This window comes from Pectinophora gossypiella, chromosome Z (genome assembly GCF_024362695.1).
Source record: "Pectinophora gossypiella chromosome Z, ilPecGoss1.1, whole genome shotgun sequence".
NCBI classification, from domain to species: Eukaryota; Metazoa; Arthropoda; class Insecta; order Lepidoptera; family Gelechiidae; genus Pectinophora; species Pectinophora gossypiella.
The window spans coordinates 9,662,187-9,681,290 of NC_065433.1; the positions used below are offsets into that span (position 1 = coordinate 9,662,187).

Here is a 19,104-nt window from a genome sequence, read left to right on the forward strand (position 1 = left end):
TTATAATGAATATCATAGCGTACAAAGGAAACTTCTACTATGTTATTTATTTCTGGAAAAATGTACTTCGTGTATGGTAAACAAACTTTACATTGAACTAGTAACGCCATCTTGTGTTGAGTTGATGTCATAAAATGTTACACATTTCCGAAACTTGTTATTCTGGATTATAATGGTCGAATGAAGATGTACTCTCTATGACTCTAACCCAACCTTCCTCGACTCCGTTCTTTGTTGAAGCGACCTCAATTTCTTCCTCGAACTCCGATCAAAATTGGTATTCTGAGACGGCGACTCAACCTTAGCTCGAGTTTACCCCAGTAGAGCTTACGTCATTATTTTGTCGGTAGTATGCTATCATAGAATTAATGCTATGCTCGACTCTAGCGAGTAAAGTCCTCGAATCGAGGAGGTAAATGTCAATTTAAAATACCAAAACGCTCAGCTGAGTCGAGTGGAGGAAGAGTCGGGTGAATATCTTATAATACGGGTGTTAGTCTTCCTCAGTCTTCACTCCCCGTAAGTAAATGATGTCTTCCGCTTCACCACCATTCACAGGCCTAACACTACACACAAATTTCTTCTACAATGTACTTATTGAGAACGAATAAAAACATAGAACTCGTTCAGTTGCTTTCATCTTCCCTTTCGCTTCTGATGTCTTCCCGGGCATGTCGATGTCGCAAAGTCAATTATGGGAACAAGTTTATCCTGTCCATGATATACTGTCTATGGGCGATTTTAGGAGTTCAATGCCAAATGCTCTCATGAAATGTAAGCAGTATCTATATAGATACCGCCCATATGGGCGGTAAGGCTATTTATCATAATCAACTTTAGAGCCACGCTCTTGTTTTGTTAAAATGTAATAGGTACTGCGTGAGCTATCTTCCACTTTTGTTTGATCAATTATTTACTGGACATTCTGTATTTGTATGTGGGTATATAAACAACCTGAACACCAACGAGCCAACGGCTGGGCACTGGCCTCCCCTCAATCAATAAATCGGAGGGGGTATGAAGCATACATCACCACGCTGCTCCACTGCGGGTTGGTCGAGATACGTAAACCTAAATTAATAAAAAAGTGGTCTCGGGAAAGCGTGGAGGTATGGTGGTGTTTGTTTGGTGGTATTGTACGGAACCATTCGTGCGCGAGTCTGACTAGCACTTATTTTCATACATTTTGTAGGGGAATTTTAAACCCTTGATACTTCCCATAGACCTAATGAAATAATGCAATTTGGCAAAAAGGAAGGTAAGCAAAGGCAGTATAAGTAAAGGAAAAGTCCGAAAATTATTAATTTGTTGTTCAATCACAGTCAGTTGCTATTGTCTCCTTAGATTATCTTTGATAATTTACAGTTTGTAAGGAACCGCACTTGACCGGTTTTTTGTTAGTCTCTGTGAAGGTAGACTGATGTTTTTAAAATCTCCTCTAACACTGCTCTCCAAGTATATTAGCAACGAAGAAATTAGACAATTCGATAAGATATTTTTTGTAAACATATTTATTTATGTAAAATATATGTTAGTGAATACACAATACATATACATCAAAACTTTCATAGTATTCTTACGTTGATATAACAATAAAACTCTTCTGAAATCTAAAGGGATCAAGAGCTAAACTCATTATTTGAGAATTGTTCGTTTCAACAACAGTTCTACACAATGAACACTTGACCGGTTTTAATGAATCTTTGGGATATTGACATATGCTTATATTCAATTTATCCCTATAAAATCGTAAGGCGCAGATTGACAAAAATGTTAAACTTCATAAACCCAAATGCAATGAACAGTATTTACAGCAATAGTGTTAAGCTTTTTTTATTAGAAAAAACCTTTCTAGGCTAAGACTACGCGCTGATCTTATTTATTTTTAACCTATAATTAAATGTTTGACCATAAATAGGGGGCATATCGTCATGCCATAGGCCATTAGTGTAGAACGGATGCGTTTACTATTCAGGATTGCGCGGCATTGGTAAGGAGTTCCCTGGAGATAATGAGTCGTTGGATCTGGGAGGTGCCTTCATAGATCTGGTAGATCTTGGCGTCCCTCATGAGTTTCTCGACGGGGTACTCGGTGTTGAAGCCGTTTCCTCCAAAGATCTGAACGGCATCGGTGGCTGCCTTGTTGGCAATCTCCGACGCGTGGCACTTAGCGACTGAAGCGAGCACCGTGTTCTTTTGTCCTGTAAGGTGATTTTTATAACATTTAAATGATTAGTAAAACTAAATCTATAAGGCTGTGTCCCCGTTAGGTTCACGGTTAGCGGATGACTGTTTGCCTCTTGTTCGTCCCCCTGTATATTTTAAATATAGTGTCCATACAGCACCAACATGTAGGCAGTTTGCGGTGTTTGGCTCGGCGAGTCAATCAGTCGGCGGCTTATACGGCCAATAGGCTACACTCGCTCACTTAATTGAGATGCCGCTTGTCAGTGTCAGAGTCAGTTGTCAGTCAGCGGACAGGCAATCGCTAACTGTGAGCGTAATGGGGATACGGCCTATAATGAAAATAATAGATATAATACTCCACGTTCCAACTGCGATCATCCAGGATTCGGCAGGCATTTCGCCCATTCTTTGCGTATATTCCATAAACCCGCAGGAAGCGCTTCTTATTTTCTTTATAGGAACGTCAAGGGAATGGAATGACCTGCCGAAATCTGTTTCCCTCTCATCTGGAATTTACGTGTAACTACACCTACCTACCAGGCAAAGATATACCACTTTAGACTACATATTCACTTATCATCATGTAATCTTATGTCAAAACTTATTTTCAATAGAATAAAAGTAATCCTCACCCAATAGGTACATAAACAACATGAACATTGTTTCTCCAGTAGTTATTTCAACTTACTTACCGTTTAGTACATACAACTAAACTCACGCCTATTTCCCACTGGGGTAAGCAGAGACCTTATAGTACTTTAATAATAAAAAGAATACAAACCATGGTCAACCTGCCAGGCAGCCATTTGCCAGGCAAGGCGCGCGGTCTCGACGCCAATTGCCATGTCTGCCAACATAAACGCGATGGCCTGGTGCCTAGCGATGGGGACTCCGAACGTCTTCCGTTCTAGGGAGTACTTCGTCGCTTCATCCAGCGCGCGGCGAGCCAAACCCGTTGCGCCGGCGGCCACCTACGGTTGTATTGTGATCAATTTTATTGACTTTTATTGTAAGTGCCTAGGACTCTGAAGAATGGATCCATCTAAGAATGACACTATTTGCGAATTCGCTAATTCGGAAATGGAAATGGGTCGAGGACTATTTACTTAGTACTAATCCATTTATCCATGCTTTTTATGGTTTAGACGTAATTTAATGGAAATTATAAGTAAAAATTACGACAATGGCCCCGATTCCTGCAGACACCTCCTAATTTCACTTTAAGTTATACCTGTCATTTTCTTATCCGCCTAAAAGGAAAAGTGTACCGGAATCAGCACCAATGGATTATCATCCAATGAAAAGAAAAGACTGAAAAGAAACAATCTCATCTTGAATATTGTAATTGTTATAAATTGTGAATATTACATTAAATGAAATAAAATGAAATGAAAATTTATTGCAATAAATGTGGTAAGTATATCGATGGAATTAAAGCTTATAGCGCTCAGCACATTTAGTCATGTTGTGACATACAATAATAACTAAGTACTTACATAAAGTACTGAAAAATATTACAAAACACTTATCTATATAAAAAGCAAGTTAAAGCAACTTGATTATATTTATCAGTTCAAATCCTCCGTCCTCATATAAGCATGCACATGTTGTGGCCAGAACTTAGAATTGATCATTTTATGTCTTCGACCTTTTCATGAAATGGTCATATTTCATATAGTATCATAGTTTGGCCAAGATAATGATCATAATTAAAGCACATAATGACGGGATACGGGGATATGACACTCCCGATATTCAAAAACATAAACAAGCGGCAAAGAAAGAGGGTAGACAGATATGTCTGCCCGTAGAAAATTACGGATCTACCTACTCCACTCCAATCACTTGCAACAGTGTCGAAATATCGGGAGTCTCTTATCCCCATTTAAACGCGGTAAGAACCCGTTATTATGTGCTTCAATCAAGATATGATCTACTTAAGTTGGCTAAAATATGTCCATTTGATGAAATGATCGCGTATATGATGAAATGATAAGTTCTAAGATCTGGCCACGACACATACATGAGGGTGGACATAAAATGTCGTATAATTACATTATCTTGTGATACAAGTACCGGGTAACCGCTCATCACGTTCTGTACAGTAAGCTAATCTTATTAAATACTGCAATACTCGCGAATTCAGCAGTGACACGTTTATAAACACTATAAATTGTTACACACCATTCAAGCATATTATTATGTAGGATATATACGTATTATCCCATGCCCGTAATCCCCAATGAACGCCTAATTTAAAGAACGTCAAGGGCCCTGTGCCGAGGTTTTTCTTGCAGCTTCTTTTCGCCGGCTATACAGGTTGTGAGAAGCTGCAGTAGTTTTATTCGGATAAGACGTTATTTTTGTTTTAGCTTCTATGCTGTTCTGGGAGCAAATAAAAAACATAGAACACGTTCAGCTGCTTGTCTTCCCGGGCATGTCGTAAAAACCGACAGAGGGATTGCGTCCTCTAACATGATGGACTAATGTTATGGGCGATAGGCTGATCCCTTATCACCATAAGGTTCATCATATCCATCTTAGGACTTCGTATCAACAGTGGCTGCAAGTTGTCTTTGATTACTTGTGGCTCTGCCCACCCCATTTGGGATTACGGGCGTGAGTTTATGTATGTATGTATGTATGTACGTTATTTTTGTAAAAAATTAAAAGTGTAACTATGTTACCTACTGAATAAAGATATTTTTGAATTCGAATGGGGTGGGCAATGTAATATACAGAAGACAACTTACAGCCTACAGCTATGAATGTGTGCGGAAAACTTTCTTACTTAAAACTTTCTTTAGTAACTTTTTTTAAAAAGCATTGAATTTCCTGAGCAACTTTACCAATTACATTTATTGTTCCGAAAATATCTGATTGGCGATTTTAATAAAATTTAAAAAATCTCAAATGATAGGCTTGGTAACGAACAGAATTTAATACTTAATGTTTATTCTAAATGAGGTTGCAGAAATTATAGATTTGTTTTCATGCTCTATGAGTGAATTTACAAAGGTTACGCTGTATGTGTTAAGTTATAAAATGAATATTTATAATCAGTAGTTAGGTACCTAATAAATTAGTAAGTGATGTCCTCTAGTCTCAGTAGTACGGTTGTTTTGTCCGGCCCCGAACTACTGATACCAAAAAAGTCTCATTAGTACGGTTATGACGTCAAACCGAACTTATGTGACTTTTTTGGTATCAGTAGTCCGGTTAAGGAGGTTATATAAAAATCACAAAAAGTATTAGAAAGCGAAGTATTTTTTATTAAATAGTAAATAATATTGAACGAAAATAATTTTCTTTGTAAAAAAACATAACATAACTTACTTACTTCTTGTACTTAACTTCAGTACCTCAGTACTACTTCAGTACTCATATTTAATAGTAAAAATCGGAACCAAAATCATTTTTTAAAGTTTGGTTTGGTTTGAAAAAGGTTAAAACCATAATTACAAAGAAAAAGATTAGGTTTAACAAGTTCGTATACCAATGTACATAGATATGCCAACGTTCACTGCAGAGTGAGCTTTGCCCGAATGCCGGCTGTTATTTAAAGCCCTTCGGACTCGTGGTCACACCAGGTTTTGCCCACCACTAACCGAACTACAGCTATAGGCTCAACAGTTCGGTTTGACGTCATAACCGTACTAATGAGACTAAAAAGTGCTCAGTAGTACGTGACCGGACAAAACAACCGTACTACTGAGACTAGAGGAGTGATGTCAAGTTATGTTCCTACTCTATCGAATTGGTTATATAAACTGTAATGGTAGATGTAGTAAGTGTTTTTAATAAATAAATAAATTAATAAATAAGGCCGCCATTTGCCATGTACTTAGTTAAGAGACTTTTTGTAATTATTTCTTTTTATTTTGGTGCAATAAAGTGTATTTGTATTGTATTGTATTGTAAATAAATTCGTGTAGATAAAAGTGTCGAGTCTTACCGGGGGGCGAGTCTTGTCGAAGGTGCCCATGGCGATCTTGAAACCGGCTCCCTCGCCGATTAACACGTTCTCTTTCGGGATCCTCACGTCCTCGAACGTGATGCCACGCGTATCAGACGCACGTTGGCCCATGTTCATTTCCTGAAATAAAAAAATATCGTCACGGCCCATAGAAAGTGTTTTTGTGATTGGATCGCATTAGCTTGTGACAATTCTAGACAATGGTACTGATAACGGCCTCCGTGGTCCAGCAGTGGTAGAGCGTTGGGCTCACGATCCGGAGTCACCGGGTTCGAATCCCGGTGGGGACTTATCACAAAAATCACTTTGTGATCTCTGGTTTGGTTAGGACATTACAGGCTGATTACTAGACTATTGAAACTAAGATGATCCAAATTTTCAAAAAACGGGATAATCCTAGATGATGGTGATGAACATGTTATGTTTACCTTGCGGCCAGGGGTGACTCCGGGCCAATCCTTCTCGACGATGAAGCCGGTGAAGGCTTTGCTGGCGGGGCACTTGGGATCGGGGTTGGTTCGCGCCAACACGAAGTACCTTAAAGAAAATCCAATTATCAACTGAAGGTCCGTCAAGATATTTCTTAACACTTTCGGGAGCAGAACATTCAAAGACGACGTCCTGATTACAAAGACCTGAGGGGGTTAAAAAGGCCACAGCGGATAAAAACTAGAAGCTCAAATGTATGTGGCACCACTGTTGGGTGTATAATTTTTGACAGTTCTCCATACTGTCCAGCTAAAATGCAACCTACGTGTCTGCAAATGCTCTAATAATAACTACTCGCCGAACCTGGTTGTTTTTAGACTGTGGCATCCATGTATATAACATAAGCTTACAACTATATCCGACTATAGCATTTTGTTAGACCAACGTTATAGGTGGCGAGCCGTATCGCCGTCTACGATTAATGGTCGAGTCAACTATAACAAATAGGGTATTTGACTGGATCATATATAAATTATAAAATGTTAATCTAGAAATAGCAGCCAGTCTAAGGTAATCTAAAATCAATTTCATTTTACTTTTAGACTTATTACATACATACATAAAACTGCCTATATACGTCCCACTGCTGGGCACAGGCCTCCCCTCAATCAACCGGAGGGGGTATGGAGCATACTCCACCACGCTGCTCCACTGCGGGTTGGTGGAGGTGTTTTTACGGCTAATAGCCGGGACCAACGGCTTAACGTGCCCTCCGAAGCACGGAATCATCTTAGGTACTTTTTCGGACAATCAGGTGATTCAAGCCTGAAAAGTCCTTACCAAACAAAGGACAGTCTCACAAAGTGATTTCGACAATGTCCCCATCGGGAATCGAACCCGGACCTCCAGATCGTGAGCCTAACGCTCTAACCACTAGACCACGGAGGCTGTTTAGACTTATTATCGAATTTTATTTTAGTACGACGTTTGACCGCTTTTATTGATGACGTCACATCTCACAGGACAGTATGTCCATACAAACTCCAAAGAAAACGTAAAAAGCATCTCATTGGATTATGTTGTCAAATAGCGTATTGTTGCTGTCGGTAATTTTATTAGACAGTTTTACCAGTTAGCAACGCCTCCGTTGGTAATCCACATCTTCTGTCCGTTAAGGATCCACTCGTCACCCTTCTTCTCGGCTTTGGTCTTGATGCCGGCCACATCGGACCCGGCCACCGGCTCAGTAACACAGTACGCCTGGAAAACCAATCTTATTAAACACCGCACATGAAATCTAATACTGTATTCAAAAACTGTTCATAGTTTCAATTCTCGTTTCAAACGTGCAGGGAGCGCTGTTAATCAGTGTACATAAACTGCCTATATACGTCCCACTGCTGGGCACAGGCCTCCCCTCAATCAACCGGAGGGGGTATGGAGCATACTCCACCACGCTCCTCCACTGCGAGTTGGTGGAGGTGATTTTACGGCTAATAGCCGGGACCAATGGCTTAACGTGCCTTCCGAAGCACGGAATCATCTTACTTTATCACTGTATTGGTAGTTAAATAATTTTATTATTTTTACTTACAGCAACCAGAGGTTCATCAATGAGTCTTCCGAGATACTTCTTCTGTTGTTCCTTGTTGCCACCCAGGATGACGGGCGCTTGCTGGAAGACAACCACGCTGTACACTTTGTGATGACATTACTACTATTGTCCGTTAAATATAAATTGATTAATTTGACAGCTGTCAGAATTTTTTTCCTAGCACGTCTCTAGGCTGTTACTTTCTGTCCAGTTGTAAATTAATCAAGCTATATTTAACGGAGTATTATAATGTCGATTTGGGCAACCACTAACTTAATTTGACTGGACTGAAACTAGTGGCATTTCTTTCTCGCACGTATTGTAAGTGAAGGACGGCACTAATTTAAAAGATGCTCAAACTTAAATTAGCTTAAGTTTGTATGAGCCCGAATAGGCACCAATATAAACTCAACAAGCTTAAGCAGGCTCCACATAAAGGAATGGGTATTAACGTATCGTGTGGCGTATTGAGACCACATAATTCGACTGCTACTAGCTGGGTGATACGACTACGGTGACCGGATCTTAAATTAAAAGTAAAATATGTGGACCCAGCTTAAAGGACTCTTCCTACACCGTATCATACCACGACCGCAATAGAATGTTAGACTGCATGAGATCAACAGTGTGTATATTCCCTACAAAATATTGTTACATATTTTCTCGATTGTTACCGGCCATCGAAACGAGGTACTTACCGACAATATTCTAATATAATATTCAATAGCCGTAATATTATACAACAAATAGTAGATAAATAAATAAAAATTGTTCATTTCAAGAATGTAATTTCGTAGATTTTCAATTTTTAAGTTATATTCTTTATATCCTTTTTTTAAAATAATAATGTTCACTAGTAATAACATTTCACATAAATAAAATTACATTAACGTACTATATATCACTAGGTATAGCAAATTAATGAGACACAACACATTAATTACTGCTTTACGTATATATTTATATATATATATATATATATATATATATATATATATATCTTTGGCGGCTCAATAGTAACCCTGACACCAGGGTTGATGAGGTTGGTAATCCACCTTACAACCCGCAAGATAGAAGAAGAAGATATCATAGATATTATTATAAACATCAAGATGGCGGCGGTATCAACTGTGAAATTGTTAATGAGTTACGATTTTGATCGGCAACGGAGCGATCTGGTGCGTGTTGCTTGATACTAGTAATTTTATTTTATTTTTTGCTCGACGCGGTTACTGTCCTGGTATGATTATGTAGTGGGGCGAATCCTGAACTTTTAAGGGGCAATACACTTTGGATCTGCCGGCTGGGTACGCCACGCCGTTTAATATGATGAATAATAAATAAGATTCATCGTGTATTGCCCATAAGTTAGTACTTTAGACGGGCACTTGTCAAGCAAAAAGTTATAAGTAATAAAAAACCAACACCCATGCAAAATAAGAGCACACTACAGTCTAGCCGTGAAGAAAAATAAACTATTTAAAATCACTATTAAAATTTATAAAATAATTAGGTCTAATACTTCAAAAATCTTTCTTTACGACCAGGCGTAACTAACTAATACATATCTACTACCTAGATTTACTTTTTAAGATTTTTATCTACCTCGATAACCTAGTTCTATTCAATGATGTGCTATCGCAAGGTACGAGCGACTCTACTAACAAACAATAACTTTAAAAAACAATGGTTTTGAATAGAATGAGTATATACAGAATTAGAAATAGCGGTTAAGCTGTGGGGAGGAAGAAAAATAAATTATTTAAATATTCCACGACTTTCGTCACTGGGTTCCGTGAAATATTCATAAGACCTTAATGGAATATGTAGATTGGATTCACTGACATAGTGTCAGTAACCGATACACAAATAATTTACATAAAACAAGTGTCAATCACATATTGTAAAGGAAAAATAACAAGTGTGGTAAAAACAGGTGTACGGGACGTTGGAGAAATAGTGGATGGCCCGGGTGGGTGGTCATGGATTATCCATTGTCTATTTGTCCTCCCCCTCCTCTCTTCCTCTGTTAACTAAACACTATGGGTTGATGAGGTTGGTAATTCACCTCACAACCCACACGATAGAAGAACTAAACACTAGTAAACACCCTACAACTACAGATAGGTCTAACACGTCCGGGAGCAGAGCGTCGGGAGGCGAGAGGCTAAAATCACTGTCCTCGTAAATTGACACATCACGTCAATTTTCCTATAAAAATAATGTTTTCTTTTTTATTTTTGATGTTAGTTATTGTAGATTTCTTGCAGTCACTGCTTGGCCGCACAAATAGGGGAAGAGTTGAGGGCTCCCGGTACAAAAATTAAGATATCTGGCCCGAATGCCCAATTGAGCGCGAACCTCAGGGCGTCGTCTGAGGATATTATTTTATTTATCATACGTTTTCTAAACATTTCTTTTTGTAAAACTTTTCGATCTGACACAATACGGCGTTACTACTTCGACCTACCAAACTTTGCTTTATGATTGCCCGTTTCTTAACGATGTGTTAATTTATTTTCTAAGCTCGTCTCTCGACGCTTAGTCCCGTAACATGTTAAGCTATTACATGGATCGAAGTTTTACTGATAAATAACAGACGGCGGCGAGACAATCACATGCCCAATCTCATAGTTTCTAATACTAAGTTCTCAGCAATGATATGCAAGCCCACAAAGAAGCACTTACAATGATTACTGATTGTAAGTCAGTACTCCAAGTTTAAAAAACATGAAACTAATATAATGCACATAATATAACAAAGGTTAACACGTAATCTACAAATGTAGTCTTCATGGAGCGGTTAACATGCTAGATGATTTATATAAGTACAAGCAACTATATTTTAGCTTCATATCGAAGCTATTTTACGTATACAATATGCTCAAACTACAATCAAACTTCAAGGAATTTAGTTCGTTCTGTTATACAAACCGTCACGCGTCGCGCAAATCATGACAAGAACTATCAGTGTTACTCTTGATTTATTGTTAGTTAAGCGAACCAAGACACTGAAAGTATGAGATATAATATCAAACGGTTATTGCAATAAAGAGAAATACGACGTCATCAACCAAAACCGTCAAGCGTGCAGGTAATATACAAAAATCAAGCATAAAAAAATGATTACTAAGTATTGTTAGTATCCACTACCGATACTAAAATCACATTCACATAATGTCACCAATGACAAGCCACTCACTCCAAGGCTACTGGCCTCAATTGCAGTTTTGATACCAGTACATCCGAAGGCTATTTCTTCTGCCACCAGACATTCTTCAAAGACACCCATTTGCAAGCCGCCTGTGGAAGGTATAGCCAAAGATTCCTGACATCCATCATTTCAAACGTAAAGTAAACAACTTCTAGCCACCAATCTGACGGTGAATGTCGTAAACGAATGAACGCATACATAGGTACATAACTCACAAGCGAATCAGTTACGTTCAATAACAACAGAGACGAAAGACAGAAATTATGACGAGAATATAACTCTGTCGAGTTCGTTGGTACCTTACCACATGTATTCATATTTGAGATTCAGTTAAATTTTAATAAACAAACACCCATTAATGAAAAGCATGTGTGAAAGGGACTCTAAGAACGAATGTTGATGGCATACATATATTTTTATAATAAGCTTTTATATTTCGCCCCAAAGCCTTCAAGAAATGCTACAATAGGCCAACTCACTCCCAGGTTGGAGCCGTCGAGAGCTGTCGTAATACCCGTACACCCGAATCCGAATTCCTCAGCTATGATGCCCTCTTCGAACACTCCCAGGGTTCCCATACCCCCTGAAAAACCTTTACTTTGGCACTACGTTTCGAAGATATTCCTATCACATTGACATCTTATTAGATTCATGACGTCAGTAACCTATAACATACTTTGTTTTTGAAATTAAGGATCCTTTAGTTATACTTGCGAATGAAAAACACTGAAATTATCATGCTGACAGTACCAAAACTATTATCGAGCTGACGAATGAAAAGCCTACGTGAAAAGGGTTTTAACAACAATGTGCCAGCTAGTTCTGGTGAACAAGCGCAACCAAACCCAATGAATTACTATTCGTAAGTAGGTATACACGTATTTTTTGAGATATCTTATATTGTTTAGTGAGAAGAGACACTATAGTGCTTTTAAAAAGTGCTCCCTTCTAGTACAGTCATGAGCAATATAATGTACCCACTTTAGGACTCTGTCGCACTAACATATTTGACATTTAGTGAGACTTACAGTTCAATTTGTCAAAAAAGTTAATGTGACATGGTACCAAAGTGTATACATATTGTGCTCGTGACCGTACCTATAATGAATACTTTATTCATCAGCTTAAAACACTTCTCATATTAACTCAGATATGTATTAGTATATTTGCTCTTATGTTGATATTACGGAAAGCTTTTTATACATATATTTCGCCCCAATGCCTTCAAAGGATGTTAGGCAAACTCACTCCCAGGTTGGTGCCGCCGACGGCTGTCGTAATACCAGTACACCCGAACCCGAACTCCTCACCAATGATGCACTCTTCGAACACCCCCAGGGTTCCCATACCCCCTGAAAAACCTTCACTTTGGCAAATTCATACGTTTCAAATACATTCCTATCATATTTACATCTTGTTGGATTCATGACGTCATAACCCATATATAATATAGCAGGCCATATTTTTGATACTTTTTACTATAATAATATTCATTAAATTCTTTTGTAGGATTCAGAGGTATATGTTTGTGAATGAGACACATAAAAACTATCCACATGCTGCCAATTCCACAACTACCACCGAGCTGACAAGCATGTTGGCTCACAGCAACTGCGGTGATATATATCGCCGCCATAATCGCGGAGCAGCCGTATGCCAACTCTTCGCAGACGGTGCAATTCTCGAAGACACCTAACCCTAGGCCTCCTGTGGAGTTACATGCAGTCAATTTAATAGTAACAATACACTTTAATCTTTTTCAAACTAATCGGTTACAGGGTAGAATTTGGCAGTAGATAAGCGAACGACGCTCCATGAAAACGTCCATTAATTTATTTCATATGTTTTATAACAAGGAGAGAAGTTAATGAAGCGCTCATAGAATACTCTTGATATCCACGATGACTTACACCTATATTGGAGGTGAGAAGAGCGGCTTTGACGCCTGTACATCCGTAGGCAATTTCTTCAGTAATAAGGCAAGACGAGAATGTACCTAAAGCCATGCCCCCTGTAATCCGACAATCGAGTTTTATCTGCTAGCCCGATAATCGGCATGGCAGCGTATCAAGCAAAGTCCATTTGAGTAAAAATATCTTTGTTTTGCAAATTACCTCAGGATAAAAACCTATTTTGTCATGAGATGACATGTAAAGGACAATATTTGATTAATCTTTAAACTGGTATGTATGTAACATTTTTGAAGTGCATTGGTGGGTGGAAGTAAAGATTAAATCCTAACGGGGTCCAACTACATTACGTAAATGACGTAAAAACCGTCTGTCATGACATTGATTTTCGAAAAGCAGTTGAATGTATTTTGATGAGTTGTCAACTGTTCGAATATGCACTTAAGGTGTTAAGTGAAAAGAGTCTTCTAATAGTAACTACTAAAAAAGAACTATTTATATATTGTAAATTGGCAACATTACCGCAATGTTCAGGAATGTGGGCGTTCATGAGTCCGAGGCTCCATGCCTTCTTGACGATGGGCCAGGGGTACTCCCCGGACTTGTCGTACTGGGCCGCGACGGGAATAATCTCATCCTTTGTAAACTTGCGGGCCAAGTCTTGCAGGGCTTTCTGTTCTTCTGACAGCTCTGGAAATTTAGGTTTTTGCTAATCAATGTCTATGATAAAACATTACTTAGGTAGTTATATAGGCACAGCCAATGTCATGTCTCAAGGCGCTCTAGGTCACCCTTCATTGAAGTTCAATAATCAGGGACTAAACTAAGGCATTTATAACCTTCGCTCAAGCAGATAAACACGGGATCAATGTGTCAATTATATAACGTAAAGAATTACAGTAAACAATTTGCCTGTCGTAAAGATAATATTTACATGGGGGTATAATATAAAGTATTATTATCTCCAATTTATCGTTTTTAAACGTAGCAATATACCAAAAGTAGGTAATCATAATCATTTGTTGCAAGTCACAGTTTTACATAGGTAATCTCGATTATCTGTTTCTTGTAAAACCACTATGATAACTCAACTCTCTATTTCGTTTTTATGCTTTATCATCCAAGTGACGATTAATAACAGGATACATGTAGTTAGAGCAGGTTCACTTCTTTTTATCATATAGTTCATGCAAGATCAGATAAGAGTTATTAAAGTTTTAAAAAGTTTTTATTGGTTTAATATTTAACATTATATCTTGAGAAGATAAAATATGTAATAGGTATCACCCGGATCTGTTAAAAACAGTATATTATTTATAGATAACAAGTAATGTACCAGGAGACACGTAGCACAGCTGTTATAAAGTTACTTACCTCTTGCATGAGGAATTCAATTAAAATGGAGATTACATTGTTAATCTGTTTGATGGAGATTAACCAGTTGATCTGCTGACTTAGTATAGTGCGACAAAAAGCTTCCATTCTTATATTTCTTATACCCCATAGCACATATATGTAGTTTTATTAGATTAACAGCTGTAAGAGCACTGAGGAAATTATCTCTTTCGCACTAGGCTGTATACTATATTTTTGTCCTGCTGTCATTCTAATCAAGCTATATTAAATGAGTGAATGACTAAACTAACTTCGCTTAACATTAGACTTGATGTACCTAATGCACATTGAAATGCAGAATAACTAAGTAAACATAATATGTATTATTAATGATTTATATACATTAACAGTAGCATAATACATACCGAAGCAGAAGCCAGTAGTAGGAATAGATTTGGCTGCTGTTACTGGTGCAGTGGTTGACAATGTCCTGCAAATGGGGCGGCTGGCACGAGCAATCTGCAATGAAACAGAATGTTAGTAAATATGAAGACAATATTAATGAAGCACCTGTCTAATCTTAAAAGAAAGTTAAGGAATTGGCCTTTGATAGTCAACAATGGACAATGCCATACCGACAAGAGTGTGGTTCATAAATTAATGATGCCGATGACCTTCCTAATCTAATCACGACTTATGGCTAAAAGAGTATGTATAGTTATATAACTATAAGGGTATATATATACCTTTTCTCCAAACTGGAGATTAGTTTTTAATAAAAGTTCTCTTTTACCAGAGAAATCAGAATCATTTATTCAACATAATTATCATGGATAAATTTGTTGAAGTAACATAATAGAATAATGTTGAAATATATATTGTTTTCTTTAGCCTATTAACTACACTTCTCATCAAAAAAATCGAAACACCTTGCAAGTTTACGTTTTGTCAGGATTATCAGAAAAATGTGTACATTTAGGAATAAATGTTAAATGTCGTTTAATAGTGAGTAATATGAGCTTATCAAATCTTAATGTTAATGTTCTAAATTTAAATGAATTTTTCATAGGTTTCGTATTTTGTTAAATGAGTCATTTTTATTCCGTATGCAGTATAAAGGAAATGGATAAAACAACACACGTAAATGAAAAAAAAAGCTAAAAAACGTTTATTTAATAACTTGTATTCCCTCCCCGAGCTCTAATTACTGCTTCCATACGGTTCTTCATCGATCGGATGAGAGTCACGATCACATGCTGTGGTATATTGTCCCATTCCTCTTGGATTGCATCTTGCAGCTGGCTAAGTGTTTCTGGGGCAGGATCTCTTGCTCGAATTCGTCTCTTTAATTCATCCCACAGATGTTCAATGGGATTCATGTCCGGGCTTCTTGCTGGCCATTCCATAATAGAGATATCGACTTCGTTAAGATAATCTCGTACGACGCCCGCGGTGTGAGCCCTAGCATTGTCGTGCATGAATATGAAGCCGTTGCCAATAAAATGTGCATAGGGCATCACATGAGGCTCGAGACACTCTTCGACGTACCGATGACAGTTTAGTGCAGGCAGACGTGGCCCAGACACGAAAGCAAGCTCTGTCTTACCGTCGGCGCTGATTCCTCCCCAAACCGTCCACGAACCGCCACCATAGCTGACCTTTTCTTCAATGCAGCATTTTGCATAGCGTTCTCCGTCTCTTCTGTAGACCTTGTTCCTTCCGTCGTTACTATACAGCATAATTTTACACTCATCAGAAAAGAGAACTTTGGTCCACTGTAGGTATGACCAATTTAGATGCTCACGTGCAAAGTTAAGGCGCGCTCTTCGATGGTCTGCAGTTAATTTTCTGGCTTACGCGGTACCAGTCCACGATCCTTCAACCTTCTTCTAAATGTAGAGTCACTTACAGCCACCCTTCGTACAACACGAAGCCGCTGCTGCAGTTGAAAAGCGTTAAGGCGTCGATTTCTTAAAGAAGTTGTTACAATAAATCGATCATCTCGCTCAGAAGTGACCCGATTCCTGCCAGATCCTGAACGGCGCGTGAACAAACCAGTCTCCCGATAACGTTTATAGACTCTATGAACAGATGACAGGCTTAGATGCAGTCTTGCAGCCACAACACGCTGACTAAGGCCAGAATCCAGCAATGCCACAACTTGGGCGGCTTCTGTGGGCGAAAAAAAACCTTTTTTCAGACGTCCCAAAGTCACAGTATTGAAATAAAAAACAAAAAGTTTAAGGATAGGCGCCAATTTTTAGTTTTTAAACGCTAAATGTACTCCAACCCTAAACACACATTTGTCTCAAAACAGTGATTCATTTCGTTTATAAGATAAACAAATGAAATTCTAATTTTGAATTTAGAATTTTCGCTTATTACTGTAATGGCCAAACTGCCAGCTATACATTTATGTATTTTTTTTCATCGTATGAATTCTTTTTTGTGTTAAATTCGGACAGAAACAATGAAAACGGAAGTGTTTCGATTTTTTTGATGAGAAGTGTATTTAATTTTTCATTACCAGTGCACATTTTTAGGTTTGCAGTTGTTCTGAGAGGATGTATTAGAGTTTTATGTAGCATCCATAATTTTACCCTCCAGGCTCTGCATAGTTCCACTATCAGTACCAAAGTGTGTTAGTCTAAAGTAGTAGTATCTATTAGACATGGATTAAACAACCTAACCCAACCAATAAGAACACTTATGAAATACTATGTCCAATCAAATACTTTAGGTATATAAAATTTAGGAATTGTGGAATCCATAATTCATTAAGAAGTTGCAGTCTAAAAATTACTTAACTATCTTGATAAATTCACGTAAAGCATCAGCATAATAAAAATAAAATAAATGGAAGGTGTTTTAACAAATTCTACAATCAAATTAAATGAACATAATAATATAGTCCCTTATCACAGAATACGAGGTTGGAAGGGCCCGGTGAGCGCAAATCGCGCGCCATACTTTACTCCACTCATCCGCAAACTTTACAACTCACAGAACTCCGCAATAGCATATTAAATGGTCCTTTTGTAAATTATAACCTGCAGGGCACAATATCAAATACCAACTATCATTCAGAGAGGTCCCTCCTTATCACACAAATGCTAAAAATCTTAGTATGATCGGTTATTTATCAAAACTACTTTTGTATGGAGTATTACGAAAAGTAATTATAAAATAAATATTGCCGGTAAAGTGGCTATGGAATTTGAGAAGCAGTAGAGCTATTGTAGTTATCTGTTTGCAGGAGTAGTAGTAAGAGATACTGGGGTCGACCCGGCGACAGCAGTTCTGCTAGAAAATGTGTGTTAGGGCCTTTCTCTTTATCTTAACCTCTTTCTTCTATTCCATGGTCTCTTAAAGAGAAAACCTTGTAAATAGTAATTTAAAATAAAGTAGATGTGTACATGTAAACATTTAACACAGTAGACTGAAGTAGAAGTGCCATTAGAATGTTGTAATTTCCAAATTGTTATATACCTACTACAAGAAACAAATGCATATCTATTCCACAAATAGGAGTCCAATTAGCAAATTATTTAAAAATATAACTGATTACATTACTACTCAGATCTCAACAAACGAAATAAGCATGGTCCCTTTTGATAAGAAGTATGTTGCAATGAATTATTGAATCAATTTCATTATAAAACTACTTTATGTTAACAAGAGTAGAAGTAAATTAATTAATTTACAAATAGTTTAACAATCGCTATTCGCCAGTCCCTTGAACTTTGGACTATATCTAGTCATACATAACTACATCTTTTTTGTCATTGTAATAATAGTTGGCAGGTAATTATGATACAAATAACAACACAAGTAAACTACGTAAACTGGTTGTAAACACCGATACATATTTCAAACCTATTCAGGTTCCTAAATGGTTAAGTGCATTACATTATAACAGATCATCACATATGTAATTAGAAAAATTGATGTAATTATGCGTTTATTAACAGGTTATTGTACTCTTTACCAGCTAGTCATAAATAGTTATCAATAAAGTTCACTTACCTGAGTTAACGGGTTCATTTTGCAGAAGTTTTGTGGAAGAGCTAAACTTGGACTGGACTTTGTATTGGTTATCTGCCAACGAATAAAATAAATATATTACAGTTGATAGTATGGACACGACAGACACGTTGAACGTGTTCGTTAGAATTATAATTTGTGCGCTTTGGCTTTGAAATTATATGAATGAAGGAAACAACCAAATCAATCTGATCAAAAACCAAAGTCCATCGTACGTATCACCTACGCACCGTTTATCACCAGATTTAGATATTTTTTAGTGCAACTAATTAACTAACCTTACTTTACCTGAATATGGAAAAAATATAAAATGCAGTGCCGGAATAAATAATTATAACATTAATACACCTACACAAAACAAATTATGTTTTATTTTTTTGGTTGTTTTTATAACTTGGGTGCGCTTTTAGTACAG

At 37.5% G+C, this 19,104-nt stretch overlaps 1 protein-coding gene across 5 annotated transcripts; it reads right to left on the minus strand.

Moving 5' to 3' along the window:
* Positions 1-1,488: 1,488 nt before the first annotated feature.
* LOC126379858 (probable medium-chain specific acyl-CoA dehydrogenase, mitochondrial) lies at positions 1,489-18,911 on the minus strand. 5 transcript variants are annotated; one of them, XM_050028819.1, is made up of 10 exons: positions 18,672-18,911; positions 15,071-15,164; positions 13,833-14,000; positions 11,880-11,983; positions 8,187-8,267; positions 7,722-7,852; positions 6,592-6,700; positions 6,143-6,283; positions 2,969-3,158; positions 1,489-2,201 (listed from the first exon to the last, which is right to left on the minus strand). In XM_050028819.1, the coding sequence occupies exons 1-10, from the start codon at positions 18,687-18,689 to the stop codon at positions 1,972-1,974; spliced, it is 1,266 nt and encodes a 421-aa protein (XP_049884776.1). In that variant the 5' UTR covers positions 18,690-18,911; the 3' UTR covers positions 1,489-1,971. The 5 variants fall into 5 exon arrangements, with proteins under 5 accessions (XP_049884776.1, XP_049884775.1, XP_049884778.1 ...); XM_050028818.1 differs by lacking the exon at positions 11,880-11,983 and adding an exon at positions 12,649-12,752; XM_050028821.1 differs by lacking the exon at positions 11,880-11,983 and adding an exon at positions 13,007-13,107.
* Between the last annotated feature and the right edge of the window lie 193 nt (positions 18,912-19,104).